At 37.0% G+C, this 24,669-nt stretch overlaps 1 protein-coding gene across 3 annotated transcripts; it reads left to right on the forward strand.

Annotated features, from left to right (window-relative positions):
• Positions 1-3,051: 3,051 nt before the first annotated feature.
• Positions 3,052-16,644, forward strand: slc25a28 (solute carrier family 25 member 28). 3 transcript variants are annotated; one of them, XM_065296042.1, is made up of 5 exons: positions 3,052-3,556; positions 9,157-9,258; positions 9,709-9,937; positions 13,107-13,163; positions 15,164-16,644. In XM_065296042.1, the coding sequence occupies exons 1-5, from the start codon at positions 3,212-3,214 to the stop codon at positions 15,700-15,702; spliced, it is 1,272 nt and encodes a 423-aa protein (XP_065152114.1). In that variant the 5' UTR covers positions 3,052-3,211; the 3' UTR covers positions 15,703-16,644. The 3 variants fall into 3 exon arrangements, with proteins under 3 accessions (XP_065152114.1, XP_065152115.1, XP_065152116.1); XM_065296043.1 differs by lacking the exon at positions 9,157-9,258 and having other exon boundaries at positions 3,055-3,556; XM_065296044.1 differs by lacking the exon at positions 3,052-3,556 and having other exon boundaries at positions 9,157-9,272.
• Positions 16,645-24,669: the final 8,025 nt, after the last annotated feature.

A 24,669-nucleotide genomic window follows, 5' to 3' on the forward strand; every position in this document is an offset into this window, starting at 1 on the left:
GGACATTATGGTCAAGACATGCCAGCTTAGCTTTCCTTGAAGAAAAGCATCTGGACAACACGCAGTCAACGTTAATTTGATCACGGCCAGGGAATTTTGTTCTTGTAAGCGAAAATTAACACTTCATTCCCTTTGTCGGCAGAAATTCAACACCGTGGGCCATTAGCCAAAATGAATTAGATGGAAATGCGTATGCTTAAAGTGTAATTAGCTCTTTATTGAGCAACCTAGTTAATTTTCATCCAAAGAGATTATTTACATTTTAGGTAAAGAGAAACAATGTGTACTGATCTCTCACCTATAGATGTATTTTAAAAGTTTAAAGCCTACATTATATTTCGTCCTGAATGCAATGCATACAAGCAGATGGTTTTCAAAATCTTAGGGTTTGAGAATAATTATTTTGGTGTTTACTTTACATCACACCCTATAACCCTTTAAATTTCATTTTTTGGGACACACATTCTTAACAATAGCAACATAATAATAAAGATTTGTCATTTGATACAGGTCAAGCAGTGTAAAGTTGGCATGAAACGTTATAGCGATTGTCTAATTTTCCTCATGGTGACGTATATCAGGCTTCTGAAATGAACAAAGGTAGGGCAGGACTTGAATTTTCTGGGTTAGGGTTGCTGCTGCAGCCATGTTACAGCAGCAAAGTCCTTGATTATTATGCCAGAATGAGAGTATAGTTCCTAGCCATATCGGCCTAGAAAATAGCAAATTTTCCGACGGTCTTAGTACACAATGTAACTACAGAAGAGTCGAGTTTTGAATAGGAAAAATATCTAAACACTTTGGTTATTTTTGAGCACAATGCTAATGGTCTAATCAGATTCAATGGATTATGCTAAGCTATGCTAAAAGTGGTACCCCTAGACCCGGAGATCAGCTGAATGGATTCCAAAATGGTAAAAATCAAATGTTTAACTCTAGGGGAGCTGGAAAATGAGTGAATTTTTAAAGTGGAGTGTCCCTTTAAGTCTGTCTGGAGCTTAACAATTAACCTGTTTATAGATACTTTTATTTTATAAAATTATAAAGTATATTAGCCAATATATGTTGTGGCCCATAAGAGACCTACATAAGACCTAGCTGGGTCCCATCACTAACCCATATAGGCAGATTCCTGTAGGCACCAAATAGGAGATATCTGGTTAATATGGACCCTATGGAGTCCATCAAGGGCCCATCATTAGCCCATCTGGGCTAACCTATGTGGGGCAACCATGGAAACTGAGGAGAAAATTTGCTGGGTCCCAGTTGGCTCCAGACATCAGCCCAGGTGCCCCACATGCATGTGTTGGCTGGGTTTGTAAGAATTCATGAATTAGCCTACTGGTAAACACCTTGTTTTACAAGACAATTTACATCTAAAATTTTGCCAAAAAAATGAAAAAGATTTACCTTATAAACATGATTGTTGCTTTGATTCTCTAAGAGGCCAAACAATATAGTTTTTGTCCCCAAAATAATCATCAATATTCTCAACAACAAAATCATGTTAAACATTTTCCCAAAAATATTATGCATGGGCAGTGCCAGAACAAATGACCATAGTTTCATAGCAATTTGTATCTATCAATAACATATTTAAGTTTTACAAAATATTGTTTTGCTGGGTAGGTCCTATGTATAACCTTGAAAGATTTTTGTGATTTAAATCTGTATAGGTATATGCCAAACCTTTAACCAAGCAATAATGTCTGTGAAACTGTTCCAATATAGGCGCCAAATGGGAGTTATCTGGTTAATATGGACCCTATGGAGCCCATCATCAGCCCATCTGGGCTAACCCATGTGGAGCCACCATGAAAACTAAGAAGAAAATTAGCTGGGTCCCAGTTGGGCCCCAGAAATCAGCCCAAGTGCAACCCCTTAGGGCCCCACATGGGTGTGCCAGCTGGGTTTGTAAGAATTCATACAAACTATCCAACTGGTAGAACACTTTGTTTTTTTACAAGACAATTTACATTTATGATTTATCTAATAAACGTTTGTTGCTATTGTTGCTATCTGAGAGGCCAAACAATATGATCATCAATATTCACAACAATAAAATCATGTTTAACATTTTCCTAAAAATATTATGAATGGGCAGTGCCAGAACAAATGAACCACAGTTTCACAGCAATTTGTATCTATCAATACCATCTTTAAAGGCGGGGTGCATGATCCCTGAAATCACCTAAACAAACACGCCCCTACCCCAATAGAATCTGGACCTTTTTTGATAGACCCACACATACAACCCAGGCAATGATGTCAGTTAGTAGACACGCCCCTTACTGTTGATTGGCTACAAGTGTGTTGTGGTAGGGGGCCCGACTCCCTTTTCCAAAGTGTAGGCTATTTTAATAATAATACACCCTGCTTTAAGTTTTACAAAATATTGTTTTTTGCTGGGTATCCTATGAATAAGCTTGAACGATACTTAATTTTTTTAGGCCAAACAATAGGCTACTGTCTCTGAAAAGGTTCCAATATCACAGCCCGCTGAGAAGATGAAGTGCAGAATGACGTCATCAAAATCATTATACGACTCTGAGGCCGTTTCTCAATCCGAAGGCTGCAGGCTCCGGAGGTCGCGTATGTAGGCTCCATACGTCATCAAGCAAGCCTGGTTTATTTAAGTTATCTTAGCAATACATTCGCAAGTCATACGCATATTACAACAATTAACGATTAACTAAGAATAATAGTCAATTTTATAATTGTTACTATTCTGAAATAAGTCTTTTATGCAGCCTACAAATGCGCCCTCCGGAGGCTGCAGCCTTTGGATTGAGAAACGGCCTGAGTTGACGCTGAGCATTTGACCTATAACCGCCTTGAATGCCAGCACATAATAACAAGACGTTTCCTTGTTATTAACTCATCCAGCGGTAGTGATTTCAAAATCTTAAATTTGGGTGCGGTGGCTTTTATCTGATGTTAGGCTACATGTTTGTTATGTCCCTACATGCCATAAGTACCGAAGGCGCGCGCGTTCTGTTTTGATTGACGCGGGCTTTGTCCAACCAGAGCGCGATCTGAGCGAGAGGCGTTTCCGCTTCCCCTGCGGCCTGTTCTGTCGGTCACCTCCTACTGCGTGCGCAGTTTACGGTGCACGGGACTCGTCCTCTCCCCGATAAGCAGGAGGGAGAGGCCCGCGCTGAAAGAGCCATCATCGGTCGCATGATTTAGAGTGCCGAGCGCCGGTGTTTGTATGCACATGGAAGCGGATGGTTTTGTGCGCAGGCGGCGGATGACAGCGGACACTTCGGGCGGTGATGCCGCCGTGGCCGGCGCTTCCGCGGGCGCGGAGATCCAGTGGCTCGGCGGACGCTTCTGGGGAGTTTCGGACGGTCTCGTCGGGACGCTAGCACCTCAAATAACAAAAGAACCGGAGCTTCACGTTGGACATTTGTATGGCTCCCAGGAAGCCAGTGACTTATCTGAACCGGAATATGAGGGTTTGCCCCAAGGTGCATCCACTAGTACTCACATGTTGGCCGGGGCAGTGGCAGGAATCATGGAACATTGCGTGATGTTTCCTATTGACTGTGTGAAGGTAAAGTCATGCAGTGTCTTTTACATTCAAATTGTATTTATTTTGAGGAGTTAAAACACTTGTAACAGGTCTGATCAGGCCAACTGAGAAGTCTGGCAAGGTCGAATAAGTTTCCCAGTGTATGTGAACTCTTTTACTTTCTTGCGCTGTTTTATACTAAAAACTTTTTGTACATGTATAGGATATGCTGTTGTGCTTTAATGTATTTGCAGATAAAGCAATGATCAATTATATCTTAATTCTAATCTCATAAAGATCCGCCTGAATCACTTAACTTAGCTAACAAATGTCAGATATGTTATTAAACAGTCTGCGACACTTCTAAAATGCTTGTTAGTTTATTTATTTCTTAATTTTGTTGTAGCATGATTTTGAATATTTGCAGTACACTGTCTGTCAGTGAAATTCATGTCATTATGAAACATGAACATGAGATTGGAAGGTCACACGTGGCCTTGCTACTACACCACATGACCTTGTTGACGCTTTATGTGGCTACTGCGCATGCGCGTCGAGTCCATTGTAGTTCTCACCAAGTAGCACAAGTTTTTAAAAAAATTGTATTATTGTTTGGGATTTTTTATGTTTTCACAGATTTCTATGATAGCTTAAGCCCTCTTTTGTGTACACTCATTAGACAACAAACATTTTGATCAAAAACATTCACTTCATTGTGGCCTGAGACGCTTTTTATTGAAAAGATTATTGAAAAAGTTTCCATCTAGGGCTGCACGAGATTGAATGGGAAAGGAATATGCAATAACTTACTAAATGATAATATAATCAATATGCAATACGAGAATGCTGTTTGTCAAAAACACTTCTATAAAATAATAACAAACATACATGTTTCACATTTACACAAGCACTCAGTGTGACTGACTTTTTGCTAAAACTTACGACTATATATAACCTTCGGAAGTATAAAAATATTGTTATTGCAAATTTGCAAACTATTTTGATTTGCATGCATGTTGCCATATGCACTTTTGCGGTTTTTCAATATATTGCACAGCTAAATTTTCATCTATTCTGAGATTTTATTGCCTCTTTTTTTTCTTTATGATTTGGTCAAAGTCATCTATTGCAAAATATTAAGTTTTTCTTTGTAATGAAAAAAGAATATGTTGGCACAATGATATTTATGTCAACAAAATAATTTTTAACTTTCTGTCTCTCAAACACACACACCTTCAGATACACATTAAAATCACAAGAAGCATTTTTTTTTTTGAATATCTTTTTTCTCTCAGAAACATATCAGATTGCATAAATAAAGATATTTATGTTCATATTAGGTTTAACAGTGATGATAATTAGTTACCTAATTATCAAGTTACTATGATCACATTTTTCTGTGTTAGTAGATGGGCCGCATTACATCATTGGTGTGGCTGTTCATGCATTTAAAGTTGCTTTGCTGAATAAGTTTATGGATGCAGTAAACGGGAAGTCTTGGCAAACTGTGAAAAGGTTTTACTACGAGTGTTCAGATGCTGTTGTCAGACTGAAAAAAAGGGTTCTTCAAAGACTAAACCCCTTTATGTCTTTCACAGCTGTTTCCTCTCGATAAAGCTGTTTTTCTGTTAACACAAAGCACAAGACTTTTTGACAGCTCCTCAGTTCGTAACCTGATTTTCTAAAACTCTGTTATGTCATTCTAGTAATCACATTTTTTAACTAAATTATATTCTTAGATCTTGAGTAGAAGCTTTAAAGGTCAGAAGGCCTGTGTAACCCTTTTTTCTTTACATTTTTTAACATGCCCATTGCGTAATTATGCGTAGCACTGATGGTTACATCACAATAGGTGTTACTCTAAAGATTCTCTCATCGTAAAAATTGTAACTAGTCAGGTAATCAGTCAGGTATAGTAAACATAACTATATAGGGTATACTGTTTACACTTCAGTCAAAGGTTATGTTTAAAATGTTTAGCATACACAGTGTGGCAAACTGCACATTGACCCTGTTGAAAGCAATCATGTAGAATGTGAAAAGTACATGTTCATTGGTAAAAACATACCTAGATGGGTTTGCCAATTGGTTGCAAAATTCTGGGAATTATGGAAACTTTCCATTGATATTATGTGGAAATTGTAGCAGACAGATGAAGATAAGTCAGATGTTGAGGAAGCTAATGGTTGTATGTGATGCAGTTTGTAATTTACAAATAATATCCTTTAATTATTGCAATATTCCCAAGCTTTGCAAACCTAGTAACTAGGTACATATGAGTATTATCCAGACAATTAGTGTTGAAATTCATTGGAACAAACCCAATGAAACCCTGCTATTTTTGTTTGGGAAATTAAGTTTTGATCCATTTTTAACTAGTCATAAGCTCAAATAGATTTTATGTTTAGTCTGGACAGTTTGATCTTACTCTTCTCTTAGTTCTCAATGGGAATTAAAAATATACTTAATTTTAATAGAAGTGGAAATGACAAATAGTTTATTTCGCAAACTCAGACATTCTAAAAGATTCACTATAGTTTTGAAACTTCCTGTTAGATGTTTTAGTTCCTCACACCGTGAGAAATCAGTTTTAGACACAATTTTCCCACTGTAATTGGCAAATAGGTTTTTTCTAGTGATGCACCGATGTATCGGCCGCCGATATTTATCGGCCGATTTTTTATGAATTTGAAACCATCGGCATATCGGCAATAGCACAAGAAAGGCCGATACCGATTGTTTATTAATTAAATGCATAAAGAAATCCATTATATGTAAAAAATTAGTTAATGTTGTTAATAAAATAAATGCTGAATAGCAAAAACCACCTTTGAAGGTTGTCATGCTCTCTTATTATATTTGTTTTAGCTTAATTTGTGCCTCTCTTATTATGTTGGTCAGTTGAACGTTAATCAGATCCAATCCATGTTCATTACTGTAAAAAGTAATACCTAGATCTAACTTATAAAAAGTGAGGCAAGTGACTGCATGGGAAGTTTTAGGTTGAGTCAACTTGCAACCTTTTTTAAGTATATTAAACACACTAACATTACTTAATATGAATGCAATAAAATTGAGTTGAGTTAACTAATTGTACTAGTATTACTCAGTTAGATAAACCTACTTTTCTTGGTACAGGTAACATATTAATGGTTAGTTGTTGTTTTTATGCCGTGAGATGAGGGCTAGAAACGTTTATTCAAACAACGCACCCACTCAGTTTCGTTTTGGGCAGCTGTAAAGCGCAACATACTTCAGTATGCAGTCTATGCACAAGCACCAGTCTTCTGAACAATGGTAACTACAAAACTCGAAGAAACAGAAACTCTTTCAAATATCGAAGATAAATGAACATTAAACACTAACAAGTCTTTCTTTTTAGTTAAAAACAAAACAAAAAAAGTTTCAATTCAAATTTCACTCTCCAAATGCAGTCCCATGCAAAGCATGCTGTGAACTGCAAGTCCACCGCCTAGTTAGTTGTGTTTACTAAAATAATTCATGTAGTTTTAACACAAAATTATTAAGTTAATTTCTTTCTTACAAATTTAAATCGATTATACATAATAAAATTAAGTTGAATTTACTCAATAATGTGTTCATTTAGAATTAATCAATTTATTCCAATTTTTATTTTATTTTAACTCATATTTTGATTAAAAAAACAAGAATTACATTTTTTTTAATACAGTTTACTCAATTTATTTTTGTTAAATCTACTAAGGCACAGAAACACTTTTTACAGTGTAGACCAACTGTATAGTATTGTATACAAGTGTTTAATATCGGTATCGGCATCGGTATCAGCCAGAAGTTGTCTGTTTAAATCGGTATCGGCCCAAAAAAACCTATCGGTGCATCCCTAGTTTTTTCCCATGCTCATTAGAGTAACAGGGAAAATTAGAATTGTGAAAACTTAACGTTAGACAAATTCATATTAACTGTATAATTTCTATATATTTTTTTTCTGTTTATCTATAAATTTTGTAGAAATTGCTTTGTGAGTGCAGTGTGTGAATTATATTTAAAGGTGCCCTTCCTCTGTCGTTTTTATTGTTTTATACTGTTGTCTGAGGTCTACTCATGACGTTTGCATGGTTTTTACATCCAAAAACATAAAAAGCAATAAGTAATAGGCCATTTTGTACCCTGATTTTGAGGCTGGTTAGAGAAATTATCCGCTTTAATAGGCGGGCTGCATAGACGACTTGGAAGTAAACGCCCACTGCTATGATTTATTGGATAACAGTTTTTCGTTCAAACTAACTTTCAATTTAATCTCATGTGTTATCAGTTTAATGTTAAGTGAGTGTCTTAAGACACAGTGTCTTTCTTACACACGCATATTTTATCATAAACCCTTTTGACGCGCGTGTAACGAACGCACAAACACACACGTGTCTTTTATCACATTCGATGCGTGTGCATCATGAATTCATGTGAATTGCGTCCCTCTGAAGAGAAATCCCGGCCGCAACTGATAACACATAGTACTAAAGTGTTTTACTCACACAAACATGCGTGTCTTTTATCATAAACCCTTTCAACGTGTGTGCAGCATGAATTCGCGTCCCTCGGAAGAGAAAACACCAGCCGCCACAGTGACACATAAGACTAAGTGTTTTACTCACATAAGCTGCGCCATTCTGTACGGATCCGATATGGATGGAGGAGCATTGCTTTTTAATCGCCGTCTCTCTTCAAATCCAGCGTTCTTCTGAACATCCAAACATGTAGCAATTGTTATGATTCCCTCGTTTAATAGAAATGATGTCTCGACGAAAAACAATGGCCCGAATACGGTACGGTTGGTGTTTAGCCATCCTTGCTGTAACTTGTTATGAAAACTAACTCAACTACACGTAATATGTGGGCGCGGTCTTAAGTTGAAGAGCTCATGAATAGTAATGACCTCGATCAGTTCCACGTCACACTGATAAGCTTTTCTAACTGACCTGATTTCTCCGCTTATTTCTTTTCAGTGGCTAGAGCTGACAGAGGAGGTGGAAGTTAATTTACACATTCACGACACAACACAAACACATATGGACCTAACACATATAAAAAATACAAGTAAAAACGGTTTTATGTGGAGGGGCCTCTTTAAAAGATTAAATTCAGTTACTGCTATTAACAGGTCAATAAATCTATGACCACATTATGTCTACCCTAATCTTTGGTTGAAGGGTGCAAACACTTTTTGTATTTGCCCCTTCCTGATTTTTTGCATGTTTGTCACACTTTAATGTTTTAGATCGTCAAACAAATTTAAATATTAACCAAAGATAACACAAGTAAACACAATGTGCGGTTTTAAATCAAGGTTTTTATTATGAAGGAAAAATAAAATCCAAGCACACATGGCCCTTTGTGAAAAAGTGCTTGGCCCTTAAACATAATAACTGGTTGGGCCACCCATTAGCAGTAACAACTGCAATGAAGTGTTAGCAATAACTTTTGTTATACGAGTCTGTTAAAGCGCTGTGGAGGAATTTTGGTCAACTCATCTTTGCAGAATTGTTGTATTTCAGCCACATTGAAGGGTTTTCGGGCATGAACCGCCTTTTTAAGGTCATCTCAATGGGATTGAGGTCAGGACTTTGACTAAGCCACTGCAAAGTCTTCATTTTGTTTTTCTTCAGCCATTCAGCTGTGGACTTGCTGGTGTGTTTTGGATCATTGTCCTGCTCCAGGACCCAAGTTCCCTTCAGCTTGAGGTCAAAAACAGATGGCTGGACATTAGGGTTAGGGTAAAACTGTATGTTGTGTTTACTTGTGTTATCGTTTATTCATATTTACATTTATTTGATGATCTGTAGCATTAAAGTGTGACACATTTTTTCACACCACTGTAAATCTACAAAACGTTTTAAACAGCAAAACAATAACCACACTCATTTTCACTGAAATCATTAAATGATATGACCGTTAATGGCATTTTTAGTTTTGAAAAATGAGTGCGTGACGTGAGCAAAAGTAGTGGATGGTCAATCTTTTTTCTCCCAAAATGTGAAAAAGTAGTAAAAAAAGATTGACGCTTGGCATGAAAATGTTGGTGCTTTTAATGTTTTCGGTAAATGGCCATGTATTAGATCTTGTTAGGAATTCTCATGTCAGCTTCTAAAAAGTATTTAATCTGATAGTTTAATATTGAAACACTATGGTTAGTTTACAAAATTATTTCCTTGTTGCAGACTCGCATGCAGAGCCTCCAGCCAGACCCAGCCGCCCGCTACCGTAATGTGATGGATGCTCTGTGGCGCATCGTGAGAACGGAGGGGATATGGAGGCCAATCAGAGGCCTTAATGCGACAGCTGTAGGGGCGGGGCCAGCTCACGCACTTTACTTTGCCTGCTATGAAAGGTTGAAAAAGGTTCTCAGTGACATCATCCATCCTGGAGCAAACAGTCATTTGGCGAACGGTACCAGTTTACCCATCCATCAGTACAGCTGAACCTTCTTATCAGCACACATTACTTTGTCTTCTGTCGAGTAAAGTGATCGTTCAAAACATTAACAGGGAATAGTTTGCAGTCAAATACTATTAAAGTTTCAAATAAATAATTGAGTCTGCCTGAACAGGCAGCAAAGTTTTGCAATAGTTTATGCGCACACTTTGGAAGTATTTAATTCGTTATAGGCACAATTATTTGTGACTCAGTCTTTGAAAATCCATCTAAAGTGTGATTTTAGTGTTTTTTTATATATGAAATCATCATGCAAAGACCATTCTGTAAAAATATAACCATGATATCTTTAATATTGACCCATGTTTAAATCAATGAGTTAAAACAAACATTAGATTATGAGACTTTAGCCAGGATTTCACAGACAGGGTCACATTTTATGAATTATGCACAATTCATTACTTATCCATAGGTCCAGCCCTTTTTAGGTGGTCTCTATAAAATAGCCCTCTGTGTGAATAGGTCTGATCCCAAAATAATCAAAACTGCCCCCGCCTATTTGACGACAGCTGCTATAAATATATAAGATCATATGGAAGGTTTATCTTTGAAAACTATACTGCTTCTGTGGTGGATATATATATATATATATAGCTACTGATGCTGTATTTCCAAATCCCAGTTTGAGCAATAAATCCCTTGATTTATCAGCATTTATTAATCTTTTCTATTGTTAGTTAGTCATGTTAGTTTGAGTATTAACTCTTTCCCTTCCAGCCTTTAAAATAAAAGTTACTAGCAAGCGCCATAATTTTTTATGATTTTCACAAAAGTTTAATGCCTTCTAAAAAATGATCAAAACATACAGTTTTTATCTGTTTTTACTGTTTTTGGATCAGTGGATGCTTCAGTGTTTTATAAGTTGGGTAAGAGCACCACCTAGTGAATAATAGTGGAAATATGGGTTGAAGTAAAAACTTGTCAGGGAAGCTCTTTCTCTTAATTGACGAGATAACTTGTCAATGGCAGGGAAAGAGTTAACTAACTAGTGTTAACAGTTACAATTTTAGATTTGAAAAATGAATTAGTAAATGCTGAAATAAATTGACATGAACTAAGATTATTAAATGCTGTATCAGTATTGCTCATTTTTAACATTAGTTAATGCATTGGCAAACATGAACTAACAAATACAACCTGTGTGTTACCAAATGATCTTGTTTTTCTATTTCATTTGAAATTTACATTTATTTTCCTAAATCCCACTAAACAACACTCTTTTATGTTAGTCTAACATCAGCTAGTGCCCAAAACAGTGATTGTTGCTGTTGTTTTTGTAGTGTTTCTTCTCTTTCTTTTTTCTCCAGGTCAGGGTGAGTAAAGGTAAGTAACTGCTGGCATGTACATGTAATGTTCACCAGTTAACTCTTTCCCCGCCATTGACGAGATATCTCATCAATTAAGAGAAAACGTTTCCCCGTCAATTTTTCGTCTTTCCGCAATACCGCTATTATCCACCAGGTGGCGCCCTTCCGCAACTTTTTAAAAGCGGAAGTATTGCCCTATGGCAAGCTGCTGCATGTCCGTGTCTGTTCTAAAGATCGCTCTGAATGGGATCTCTATGAAAAGTCTGTCACAAATATGGAATTATTTTTGCTTTTTGCTCAAAATATGGTGTTTTTGCAAAAACCTACCCATATTCAAAAGCTGATTGCAAAAGAACCACTAAAGGTAGGATGAAACGGTTTTTTTTGTTTGAAAGCAGAGGGTCTGTTCTTTCATTTGGTATATTGTATGTTTATTTATTTAAAGAAGAACATTTTCTGGAAGGCATTAAACTTTGGTGAAAATCATGAAAAACGCTGTTGCTGGCTGGCAACTTTTTTTAAAAACGCTGGCGGTGAAAGAGTTAATGTCACTGTAAAAGGCTGAAAATTATTATTTGATCCGAAAACAGTACATTGTGTAAACTTATATCAGATTCAGTAAGTTCGCCCTATTCATAGCCTCATATACTTTTTAGTTTATGGTACCTTTTTAGTTTGATTCGCTGGCTAATATGATTGTGATTTTAGACTTTTTAACAATACTTGTTGGTTAAGAGTGCTACAGGGATGATGTATTTTTGTAGGCAAAACCCTGAAGCGAGCATTTTATCCCTTCCGGTTCCATCGTCCTGAAGTCAGTGGGTTTTTTGAATGGGGTTTTTGCGAGTAGATTACATAAAAAGTACATGCTAAGAAGCAATAGCCCCGAACTTGCACAGGGAGTTGCGAATAACACGAATTGGTCTGTGCGATTGCCGCAATAACACATGCTATTTGCCTATATATTATATATATTAATATTCAACTGAAGTAAAAATTCGCATGACACAAAGTTTAATGCCGTGAGTAATCTAGAGCAAGGAACTTGACGTACCATTAGGTTAGCTTTTCATTCCTAGTAAAAAAGCATTTATGCTGCGAACATATCAAATGCAAAGCATCGCATTCTTGCTCTAGATTACTCGCGAGATTTAACAACATGTCATTCAAATTTTTTACCTTGCGCAAAGATGCGTTTTAGGTGAATAGCGCGTTTTTTCACGGCCCAATTTGCATTATTCATATCGCCCTGCGCGAGTTTGCGTCTATTCGCGTCTTTACATTGACCTTTTTTTGTCATTTATTTGTGCAAATCGTTGAATTCGCGTTTGGTGTGAATGCCCCATAAGACTTCAATATTCATAAAAGTTGTGTTCATCTGTGAAGATTATCTTGTCAGACAAAAGTGTTATAAACTTTTGTTAAACACAGAGCTTATTTTTTGTGATAACCCAAAAGTCTGTAGGGAAAATAATGTGCTTTTTGGCGAGGAAAACCAGTGTCCTGCTAACTTCCAGGTTGGCCTACAAAAAAACATCATCTCTGCTGATGCAATATCACACAAATCCTAACATAAGGTTACCAGTAACATTTTAGAAATAGCCTATTCACATGCTTGTCTCCAACAAAAGATCTCCTTACGGTATATCCAACCTGTTTATAATGTCTTTGTTAAACCACCTGTCTCCACAACAACTCTGGACACATTTTTATGTCTATGTTTCTGATCTGGCCCAACACTGATTATGTATAATATGAGTCCAATGGTTATACACCCTTTTGTTTTTTATGCTAATTTCTGAAGGTCTGTGTTACAGGCACCGCTGGATGTGTTGCTACATTGCTTCACGATGCTGCCATGAATCCTGCTGAAGGTATATCTGCATTAATATCTACGTCTTGTTTGCTGTCAGAAAAATGTTTCCTAGCTTTCACTGGGGCGGTACCCTTTTAAAAAGTACACCTTGGCATCAAAAGAGTTTATATTAGTACCTCAGAGTACATATTATATAAATGGTACATATTATGAACCTTTTTAAGGGGTAACGGCCAAGTGACAGCTTGGGGGTCAATTCTTTGACTTTTCACTGACACACTAAAAAACTTGACAAGTTGAATTTACTTAAAAAATTGGAGGAAAGTTGTTTCCCTAAAAAATTAACTAATATGAACTAAAACGAGTACATTTAACTTAAAATTTCAGGTCAGTAAGTTAATTTTACTTGAAATAATTTGTATCCATTGCTTTGTCCAACATCTCCGTTTAGTGTTATACTGTAAATGGTATCATAACCCAAAATTCATGACTGGAAATAAGTTAGTCATTGAATAAACTTGATTCTCCGCAGAAATGCACACACAAAACTGCGTTTTTGACTTGACTTGTCAGTACTGTGGAGAGAAATACAATAAAATGTGCTTATCAGGGTTAAACACTGATCACCTAAACAGTGCCTTCACAAAATTATCATTTACAACCAAACAATATATAAGATCTTAAACCTCTGACATGGTCCTACTTTTCTACTGTATCTTTTTTACATGCATACTTTAGGTCTGTTATGCAGGCAGTTTGAACACAAGTCAGATAAGAGTAAGGACAGGGGAAAAAAGAACTAACAATACATTTTTAAGCCAATCAACTGAGCAGTAAATGCCAAGTGACTCTGATCGTCTGATTTAATGGTGCTTCAAGAAAAGCAACTATCCTGTGCTATGAAAGACAACAAGCAATCATTTGATATATTGAAAACAGCCTGATCTCACAAACTTCCATGTTATAGTCACGGAATATTTTGCTCATTTATCCGTGTCATTGTAACGAATCTCCGCCTTTTTCTGTGTCCGTACCATGGACTTTATTTTCCGTGTCAGGTTCACGTATTGGTCACTCAATTGTTTTCCCTATTTTCTTACTATTGTCACTTGGGTTTGGGGTTAGAACGACTTTCTGTTACATAAAATGACATTCTAACCTAAGCCCAACTCTAACCCTAAAACCAGGCGACAATTGTTTCAAAATCAGAAAAAAATAGTATAAACCAAAAGTTAAAGTGACATCCTAACCCAAACCCCAAATCTAACCCCAAGCGACAATGGTAAAAAATTAGGAATAACAATTGAGTAACCAATACGTGAAACTGATACAGAAATAAAGTCCATTGTACGGACACAGAAAAATGCAGAGATCCGTGACAATGACACGGATAAATGAGCAAAATATTCCGTGACTATTACACGGAAATTCGTGAGATCAGGTTGATTGAAAAGCACTCCATATTTGTTAAATACAATTGGGCACTGGTTAAAATACTGTGAGAAGATTTAAATGCCACTTATGGCAGTGTGCACTCCCAGCCAGGAGGTGGCAGAAAAGAGCCGTCTTAACTTCAAGGCAGTTGGTCACAAAACCACATTTCCAAACGACTGTCTTATGGGAGTATGTTGGCCTTGCTTTAATTACCAGCTGTGCATTGTTGAAACTGTAATACTAGCATTGAATCCCCAGTGGTCAGATTTTAGCGTACGTTTCTACACTCCTAAGGCTCAAGGTTGAGCCGTGCAGGTGCCAGACTTAGACCTTGCATAGACACCTGCTCTCCACCGCCCGGTTAATTCCCCGCAGACAGTTTGACTACTGTAGGTCAGACAGGAGATTTATTTGATCCGCTCGTATCCGGACGAAACAGCCGACGCTGTCTCGAATCATTCCAGACATCGCTGCTTTGATGAGCCTACTGTATTTCAGTCATGACTTTTTGGACTTTGTGTTTTGACCCTCTCTTAATGATTCCCTTCCTCTGCTCTTGTGTTTCCTGTCTAACCGCGATGACCTCCATCCGGCGATCCGTCTGTTTCTGCTTCCGGCCTTCAGTGGTGAAGCAGAGGATGCAGATGTACAATTCCCCGTACCGTGGCGTACTGGACTGCGTGCGCTGCGTGTGGAAGCAGGAGGGGGCGTTGGCCTTTTACCGCAGTTACACGACGCAGCTCACCATGAACGTGCCGTTCCAGGCTCTGCACTTCATGACTTACGAGTACCTGCAAGAGCTCCTCAATCCCCAAAGACAATACAACCCCTCTTCTCACATGGTGTCCGGCGCTCTGGCGGGAGCCATCGCCGCCGCCGCCACCACACCACTGGACGTTTGCAAGACCCTGCTGAACACGCAGGAGTCTCTGGCCCTTAACTCCGTCAACCAGAGCGGAAGACACATTTCGGGCCTCGGCCACGCCTTCCGGACTGTCTATAGGCTTGGCGGCCTGCCCGCTTACTTCAAAGGCGCTCAGGCGAGGGTCATATACCAGATGCCCTCCACTGCTATCAGCTGGTCCGTCTATGAGTTCTTCAAGTACGTTATTACCAAACACCAGCACGAGAAGCGCAGAGCCCAGCGGGACGGAGAGAAGTAAGCGCTCTCCCTTCGCCTGCAAAACCCCCAGACGAGCGCTCAAGATGCATAAGGACAGATCAATCGAAATCGATACGCACATATAAAGTCCAAACACTCACGCATTTTAATACTCTAAAATTCTCACGGTGCCGGTTTTCTTCATCATGTCATTATAAACGAAATCTATTTTGCAGTCCTAACAATCAGCCCCTAAAAATTGAATCCCACAAGGGGGCGTCAGATGTCTTTTTAGGTTGAAGTGAAAATATGTTAATGAGCGGGAGGTCTTTTAATCGTGTGGGTTGGACTTCTCTCCTTTATATTCCCCTTTAAACCACATTCAGAAAAGCAAACCCCTTTACCCCTTTCTTTCCAGCCAAACTATATACGCACAACTCTATGTTCAGTAGAAATTTGGATTTTAAACGACCTGTATAGTAATTTATTGCCATTTCCAGCTGAATGGCACTCAGAGAAATTGAAAATTTCTTTGTTAGATGTATTTTTGTAGGACTCGGTGGTGCCATTTTGTCAGCACCGGTGAAAAATGTGTCCCTGCATTTAATCAAAAGTCAGTTGTCCCTTCACATTTGCCAAAAATTTATGGTGTCTGTAAAAGATGGCACTTTGGTCAGGATAATTATAATTCAGTCAGCAATGCCTTAGACATGCAGATCATTTGTATCCACAGCTAGATTTCTCATGTTTTTTTTTTTTTTTTTTTTGACTGTCTACACAGAGGTCCTTCTAAGTGATATGATGAAATGCAATTTAATATTATTATTTTTTTTTTTGATGGACACTGGAATGTATTTTGGTTTCCTTCTGTATGAGAGTTTGGTCTGAAACGCACACAACAATTGAGACTTACTGACAGAAGTTTGTCTTGTCCGTTCCTTTTGGTTCCTCAGCTTTCAATAAACGAGCAGTGCAAGGGATTTCCCTTGCTTGCATAAGCTGGTGTTTGTGATTTTAGTCTTTCTTTCTTCACTGCAATTCAAAGTGCAAACAGCAAATTACAAAGTTAAGTGTTCACTGAAAATATTGAAATGATATGATCAGTAAGTAATGAATACATGTACTTTAGCTTACAAGTTAAACGATTTCAACCTTTTTACAAGTTACTCATCAAAATGTTTACAGTGTTTAAGTCTAGAGCGAAAGGTATTAAACATGTAACATGTAAGTAAGTATATCTTTTAAAACTAAAAATTTTATGTTTTATCAACTTGGATTTGCAAGTCACTCGGACTATATTGACTATGATGAGTTGCTGTAACTTATGAAATAAAGCAAATTCAACTTGATTTTTTTAAGTTACAGCAACTCATCACTTGTCGAGATAGGTTAAATGACTTGTAAATCCTAGTTGAATGTTGCATGTTTTACAGTGATCTATATATAGTACATAATGTCATAAATAATTCAGCAGCCATTTAAAAATTTGCATTAAGAGCCACAATGGTTACAAATTTAATTCTGCCTATACTTTTGTCTTTTAATTAATTGTCCAAAAAACAAAATAAATAACACTAAAGATGAATTGACTGATAGCATAATGAATTTATTTATTTTAAAACCATCTCAATAGATATTGAGTTAATATGTACGTACACACACACATATATAATTTTAAGAAAAAAATATATTAAAAAGATATTTAACCCCCAAAAAAGGGCTACCATCATTTACTCATCCTCATTGTGTTAGGGTGTTTTCACATATAGTTCATTTTAAAAGAACCAAACCCAGTTCACTTAAAGTGAACCAGAAAAGGAACTAGTCGAATGTGACCTCAGTCCTTTTGGTGTTCACAATATAGTGGACTCAAAAGAGGACCCAGTTCTTCTTTTGGTCCTCTTCAGAACTGAAGTGATCTCAGACCCTTTCTTGTTCACATTACAACTTCATAAGAACTCAGACCCCAGCTTTCTGTGCAGCAGTTTATTTTGATTAAATGTCAAAACCACACGCGAAAAGGACCGGGACCTCATTGATTTCACATATCAAAAAGAAATCGAACCACAAAAGAACCCAAAAGCGAACCGTACTCAGACCACCTCCAGAAGTGGTCTGAGTTCGGTTCGCTTTTGGGTCCTTTTAGGGGGGTCTGAGATCCCTTGGTTTGTTCACATATACACCCTGAACTGCTCTGAGAGCATTTGGAGGGCTCAAACGAACTAGGTGTGAAAACACCCTTAAAAACCTGTATACATTTTTTTGTTTTGATGAACACAAAGAAAGATATTTTTAGAAATTTTTGTAAGCAAACCGTTCATGAGCCCCAATTACTTCCATAGTATTCCTTTTTCCTACTATGAAAGTGAATGAGGCTCATAATGGGTTTGGTTTCAAAATATCTTCCTTCGTGTTTATCAGAACAAAGAAATGTATACGTGTTTGTAACAACATGAAAGTGAGAAAATTATGACTTCATTTTCATTTTTGTTTGAACTACCCCTTTAAGTATTTAGTATATAATATATATTAGGGATGCTAAACAATTAATCGTGATTAATCGTTAGCAGAATAAAAGTTTTTGTTTACATCACATATGTGTGTAAACTATGTATAATAAATATGTTTATATATATATATATATATATATATATATATATATATATATATATATATATGAACACATTCATGTATAATTTTAAGAAAAATTTTTTATATATTAAGTATTTATATTTATATATAATATAAATTATACATAAATATACAAATGTATATACACATTTGTAAACATTTCAAAAAAATATACATGCATGTGTGTACATTTATTTATACAAAGTTATTATACACAGTTCACACACATATATGATGTAAACAAAAACTTTTATCCTGCTAACGATTAATCGCGATTAATTGTTTAGCATCCCTAATATATATATATATACATATATATATATACATATACACACATGTTAATATTTCTTCAATTTATACATGCATGTGTGTGTATTATAGATAATTATTATGCACAGTACACACACATATATGATGTAAACAAAAACTTTTATTCTGCAAACGATTAGTTGCGATTAATCGTCGTTATGCAGCCCTAGTTTACGTGGAGTTAAATCTCACATAAATAAATGACGTCTCTAATGTTTAACGATAAGTTCGTCGACTAATCATCCATCCTCTAATAGCATATTTGTGAATTTGAGATGGAGTTTAGCTTTATGCTCATAAATAATCCGATACCATCTGTAAAGTGTGGTTGGGTTCAGATTTTGACTTCTTCCTCAATGTCGACTGGAATTCCTCTGCCGGTGTCCTCGAGAATGAAGCTGCAGCTCCTCTAAGCTGTTCGAGTTGAAAGATCTCTGTTGGTGGCAAGTTCAGTGTTTGGTCTAAGTCACAGGTGCACATGTGACCTTTGATCCGATGTTTCCGAACAATTGGCCGGGGTGCGCGTGATGGAGCTCTCACTTTACCTGCATGCTGACGTCTGGACAAGAGGGTTAAATGTTTTTCTTTTCAGTGAAACAGAAGCCTTGAGCACTCTCTCCTGTGGCTCTAAAATGTGTTTTGGACACTTAACTTAAATGCCTTTGTATTGAAAGTGGAATATGCACATTTTTTATATAGAGCTATAACTTTACATTTCTTTGACATTGTTGAATAACCAACTGGTCTCAAGGTCATTTTTAGTAGATTAAGTCATTTCCCCTCAAGTCCACACAAGCAGATTAACCGCAGGTGTAGTTCTTCACATTAGTTTAAGATTATCTGGTAACACTTTACAATAAAGTTGTATTAGTAAACATAAGTAGATGCATTACCTAACATGAACAAACAATGATCAATATAGTTTTTCAACATGTATTAATTTTGGTTAATGTTAGTTAATGCCAATACAGTTGTATTAATACAATGCTTGATTGTATACATTTATTAGTAAATGCCAAAATTAACCTTTTTATGTAAGGATGTAGAAATATTGTTCATTGTTAGTTAATCTTAGCTAATGCATTAACTAATTGTTAACTTATACGTATTGTAAATTGTTTCCTATTATCTAGATGTTTTTGTTTTATCATGTACAACCCATCAGTTTACTGTAATGTGTAGCTTGAAAAATGTGCAAATTAATGTCACTTGGTTTGATATTTTATTATCTACACTTACTTATAACCCATGGTTGAGTAAAAAAAAAAAAACAATATCTGACCCATATCTGAACCTTGCATACTCAAAAAAATGCTGGGTTATTTTCAACCCAGCTTTTGTTAAATATAACAAACCTAACTGTTGAATTAAATTATATTTGACGCAATAATTGGTTAAAAAACCCAGCAAATGTTAAATTATAACTCAACAGGTTGTGAATTCGTCCCTTTCTGACCCAACGCTGGGTTAAAAAAAACAGCATTTTTTGTAAGTGTTATGCAAGGTTCAGTAATGGGTCAGGTTTGTCGTTTTTTACTCAACCATGGGTTATTTTTTTAGACGTATCCAAATCTTTGTCTGTAAAAACCAGACTGAAGTCACATAAAGTTTTATTAGTATAGAGGCATTAAAGTTTACTTTCCTCCATTGATTTCACTATGACTTCAGTACTTATCAGTCAATATGCAAGATATCAAGGTTATATTTTCACAAATTTTGTTTTGTAAAAAATAATAAATCATAAATTATGATTTTACAGGCAGGGTCACAAACAAATCCTCATTTATTTCTAAAATGATTATTTTAAAATCTGGTTGTCACAATATCCACATCATAATTTGACGGGTAAGTAGCAGCATGCCTCTAATGGTTGGGTTGAGAAATTCCTGCCAAAAAGCAGATGACAGATGAAGAACCATCAGTACCGAGAGCCGCGGGCCAGCCAGCTGAACGTGAACTTGACTGTCGCACTACCAGGTGGACGAGATAATCTTTACTGATCTACTGGCGTAACTGTGAGCGTACGGCCGTGTGCAAAAAGCGTTTAAAATAACCCAGATAGAATATCACACCTCGCTTCGGTTTAGCCTCCAGCTAAAGAGGATCCATGTCTTAAAGTTCTTGTGTATGCATGAGTATTACTCGTGTCCTGGGGTTGTGTGTCTAAGGCCGGATTGTGGAGGTGTTGTTTTCTTTAGTGCCATTTCTAAGCATCTATTGGATTTGAATACAAACCTGACATGGAAATCAGGTCTGGAGTGCGAGCTTTCATTTCTTGGTGCAGTGGACATACAGGTCTAACGTCAGTTTTACCTCGTGTCCTTCAACTGACATCTATTTCAGCGTTCGTGAACAATTCCCAATAGTCCAATGGGTTGGACTTTAAAATGTTTGCTTTGGAAAGAACATTTCATTCAATATTACTATTGAACTTAGTCATTATCGTCCTTTCTTTTAATCTAATAGAGGATTTATCGCTTCTTGCAAGCATTGAATCAAACGATTATTATTGTGTTTCAACAGCTAAAGAGAATGTGAGGTTTTGCTATTACTGTAGTTTCTTTCAAGGTCGGTCTGAGGTTCGTCCGCAGGTGCAAAATGATTTTTTCGCTCTTCCAGTACACACAGACGCACACAAGTAGACATCTGTTCAAACAGGGAGGGTTAATGAACACTTTTGAAAGTCTGCGAGTGTGCGACGGTGTTTCACCCCACCCTAGCTTTCGTTTATCCCTCTTCTCCCATCCGTGTCGCGGGTGGCCCGCACGAGCTTGCCCACAATGGTGCTGATGATCTTCCTGGGTAAAGTCTGCGGGGATTATGGAGAGGTGTTTATGGTCCTGAGTCGTTCTCTAAGGAGTCAGAGATGTTAAATGAGGTATTTGTAGAGAATTAGGTGATTGTTTTTGTTGTTTTAGGACATATGCCCGGGCCGGTGTTTGATCAGCTGAGTCACAGAAGGACGTGGAGAGGCTTCCTAAGTGCTACAATGTGAAAAGTGTGTGTTGCTTTAGTCGTGAACCGCTGACAGACAGCCAAGTGTTTGCTTTTCCTTCGAGATACTCGAGGCCCATAACTACAGAATGCATCTCTTGAGAATCCTTATGGATTTTACCGCACACACTTGTCGGAGAAGTGTGCTGTTGTGTGTTCGGTTTCGTAGCATATTACTTATATTTGCATTAATAAAATGGAGCCCTTTAACCGAGATGGGGGCCGCCGTGCAGGTGTGACATTACGGCTCACCCATCGGATGTTCCCGGAGGCTGTCTTTCCAAATGTGGTTGACAACTGTCGTATCATCTTAACTAACAGCTCGCTTCGGCCTCCTAAGCAAAACCGGAGGTGTGGCATTTAAATTATCCAAAGCAAGCACTCTTATGGGAACATCCTTCAGCAAAACTCTAAGGACAGGTTTTGCAACACTCATTTATATTCATTGGTCTCGTGCCGTGGCATTACACGTGTTTGTGCGTCGGTTGACCTCTGAGCTCTGACCGTGACTGGGCGTCCACTTGACTGTGAACTTTGACGTGGACGCCTTGTGGCTCTTAGCAGAGGTCTCCCTCGCTGTCTGTATAAACGCACACAGCCTTTCCTAATCTAAACTATTTAGTCTGGCAGAGAAATCCTCTTGGCTTCATGGTCTTCTTGCTCATTTTTAATATTAAAGCTCTTATGCTACCACAAGCTTTGTTGTTTTAGCAAGCTTTAATGACCATATCTATTGTCACTCTCTTTACTAAGATACAAATAGAGAATACAGGAAATATTTTATTAAATTGTTAAGTTCACCAAAGTTGAAGTTTGTACAGTGCACTTAAAGCAGGGGTGCCCAACCCTGCTCCTGGAGGGCTACCGTCCTGCAGACTTCAGTTCCAACCCAGCTCCAACACACCTGTCTGGAATTATTAAGCAACTTGATTAGCTGCTTCAGCTGTGTTTGATTGGGGTTGGGGCTAAAATCTGTGGGACGGTAGCACCTCAGGAACAGAGTTGGGCACCCCTGACTTAAAGGAACACGCTGACTTTTTGGGACTTTAGCTTATTCATCGTTTCCCCAGAGTTAGATAAGTGCATACATACCTTTTCATCTCCATGCATGCTGTAACTCTGTCTGACGCAGCCCACACTAGCTTAGCTTAGCATAAAGACTGGAAGTGAATGGCTCCAGCTAGCATACTGCTCCCAATAACAAATTAACGATGACAAAACCAATGACAAAATAACGCCAACATTTTCCTATTTATATGTTGTGATTTGTATAGCCACAGCGTGTACAAATAACAAGGTCATATGAGACACAGCCTCCTTTTAACTGTATACATACTGGGAACTATATTCTCAGAAGGCGAAGCACTGCTACTTATGTGGATTGATTTTCTCGCAGCTCCTGAGAAGCCCCGTGGTGAGGAGCAGAGAGTTTGCACAAGTGTTGCGCTAATCATTCCGCCCAAGTAACCATTTACTTCCAGTCTTTGTGCTAAGCTAGGCTAGCGGTGGGTGCGTCAGTCAGAGTTACGGCATACACACAGATGATAAAGGTATGTATGGACTTATCTAACTCTGGGGGATACGGTGAATAAGCTAAATTCCCCAAAATTTGGCATGTTCCAAACAATTAAGTTGAATTGGTGACTGATCTTAAAAGGTGTAATGAAATGTATTCAAGACTTTATTTCAATCAGTGAATTAACTTAATTTTCCACAGAAGGACACAACAAACTGCACCGTTCACATGTATTTTCATTATAAATATAATACCTTAAATGTTGTGAATGTGCATACATACACTGTTAAAATTTCTTTGCTGAATTTTTTGTTGAATCAAATCAAATTAACAAGTCATGTTAACTTACTATTATTTATCTTGACTAAAAATGAGTTGTTAAAACTTGGCAAATATAATTGAAAAAAGTCAATTTCATTTTATAAGTTGGAGCAACTCATCTCTTGTCAAGATAAATAATAGTAAGTTGAGATGACTCGTAAATCTAAATTGATTAAACAACAAATAATTAAGGCAGCAAAGATTTTGAACAGTGTACCAAAGGAAACACTTCACAAAAACTAAAATTTACAACAAAAAAACATGAGTAATGCTACAAAGAGTGTAAACATTTTATTTATTGTCCTATCATGTTATTCTTTGTTAAAAATGTATTAATTGAACATTTCAGACACAAGGGCTTATGGGTATTCCTCACAGCATTTTGCACTGATAATTTAAGTTAATTGCACTTGAATTTTTAAGTTTATGATTTTTGGAAGTTAAGAAGTTAAATGAGCAAAAATAGTTAAGTTATGGATCCAAAATCCAAAATTTAAGTCATGATTGCTTGACTTTTTGAGTAAAAACAGCATTAGGGCTTTCAGTGTACAGAAGTGCTTTATAGGTGCTACACTGTAAAAATTTCCAGTTGCACATGATTGAATTAAGAATTAAACTACTCTAAAAGGACTCTGTTATTATTGATTCTTTGCGGAGTTTACCAGAAGTTTACGTTTGTTCCACGTAATGTTGTTACCAGTGTTTGGGGTAACACATTACAAGTAACGCGCATTACATGATAATATTACTTTTCTGAAGTAACAAGTAAAGTAACGCATTACTTTTTAAATGTACACATTAATATTTGAGTTACTTTTAAAAAAAGTAATGTGAGTTACGTTTCAATTAAATTATTTCAATTTAAAAATAAAATAATGTACTGAATTAAACTGAACATATTAATGTAGAATTAGGCACTCTGTGCGCCTGAGCGGGAACAGTTTGAGTCAGAAACGGAGATGGCAGGACAGAGCTTGACATTTTTGCGATCATAAAAAACACCTGCAAGGCATAAAGGGAACAAGCCTCAGCCAAGTAAGAAAAAGTAATGCAAAAGTAACGCAAAAGTAACGTAAGCATTACTTTCAATGAAAAGTAACTAAGTAACGCAATTAGTTACTTTTTTAGGGAGTAACTTAATATTGTAATGCATTTTAAAAGTAACTTTCCCCAACACTGGCTGTTACTGCTGAAACTGTCTATAGCATTTAAGTGGTTCCCATATGATTACGAACCAGTGAACCACTTTAAGTGCTA

This window comes from Paramisgurnus dabryanus, chromosome 20 (genome assembly GCF_030506205.2).
Source record: "Paramisgurnus dabryanus chromosome 20, PD_genome_1.1, whole genome shotgun sequence".
Classification (NCBI taxonomy): domain Eukaryota; kingdom Metazoa; phylum Chordata; class Actinopteri; order Cypriniformes; family Cobitidae; genus Paramisgurnus; species Paramisgurnus dabryanus.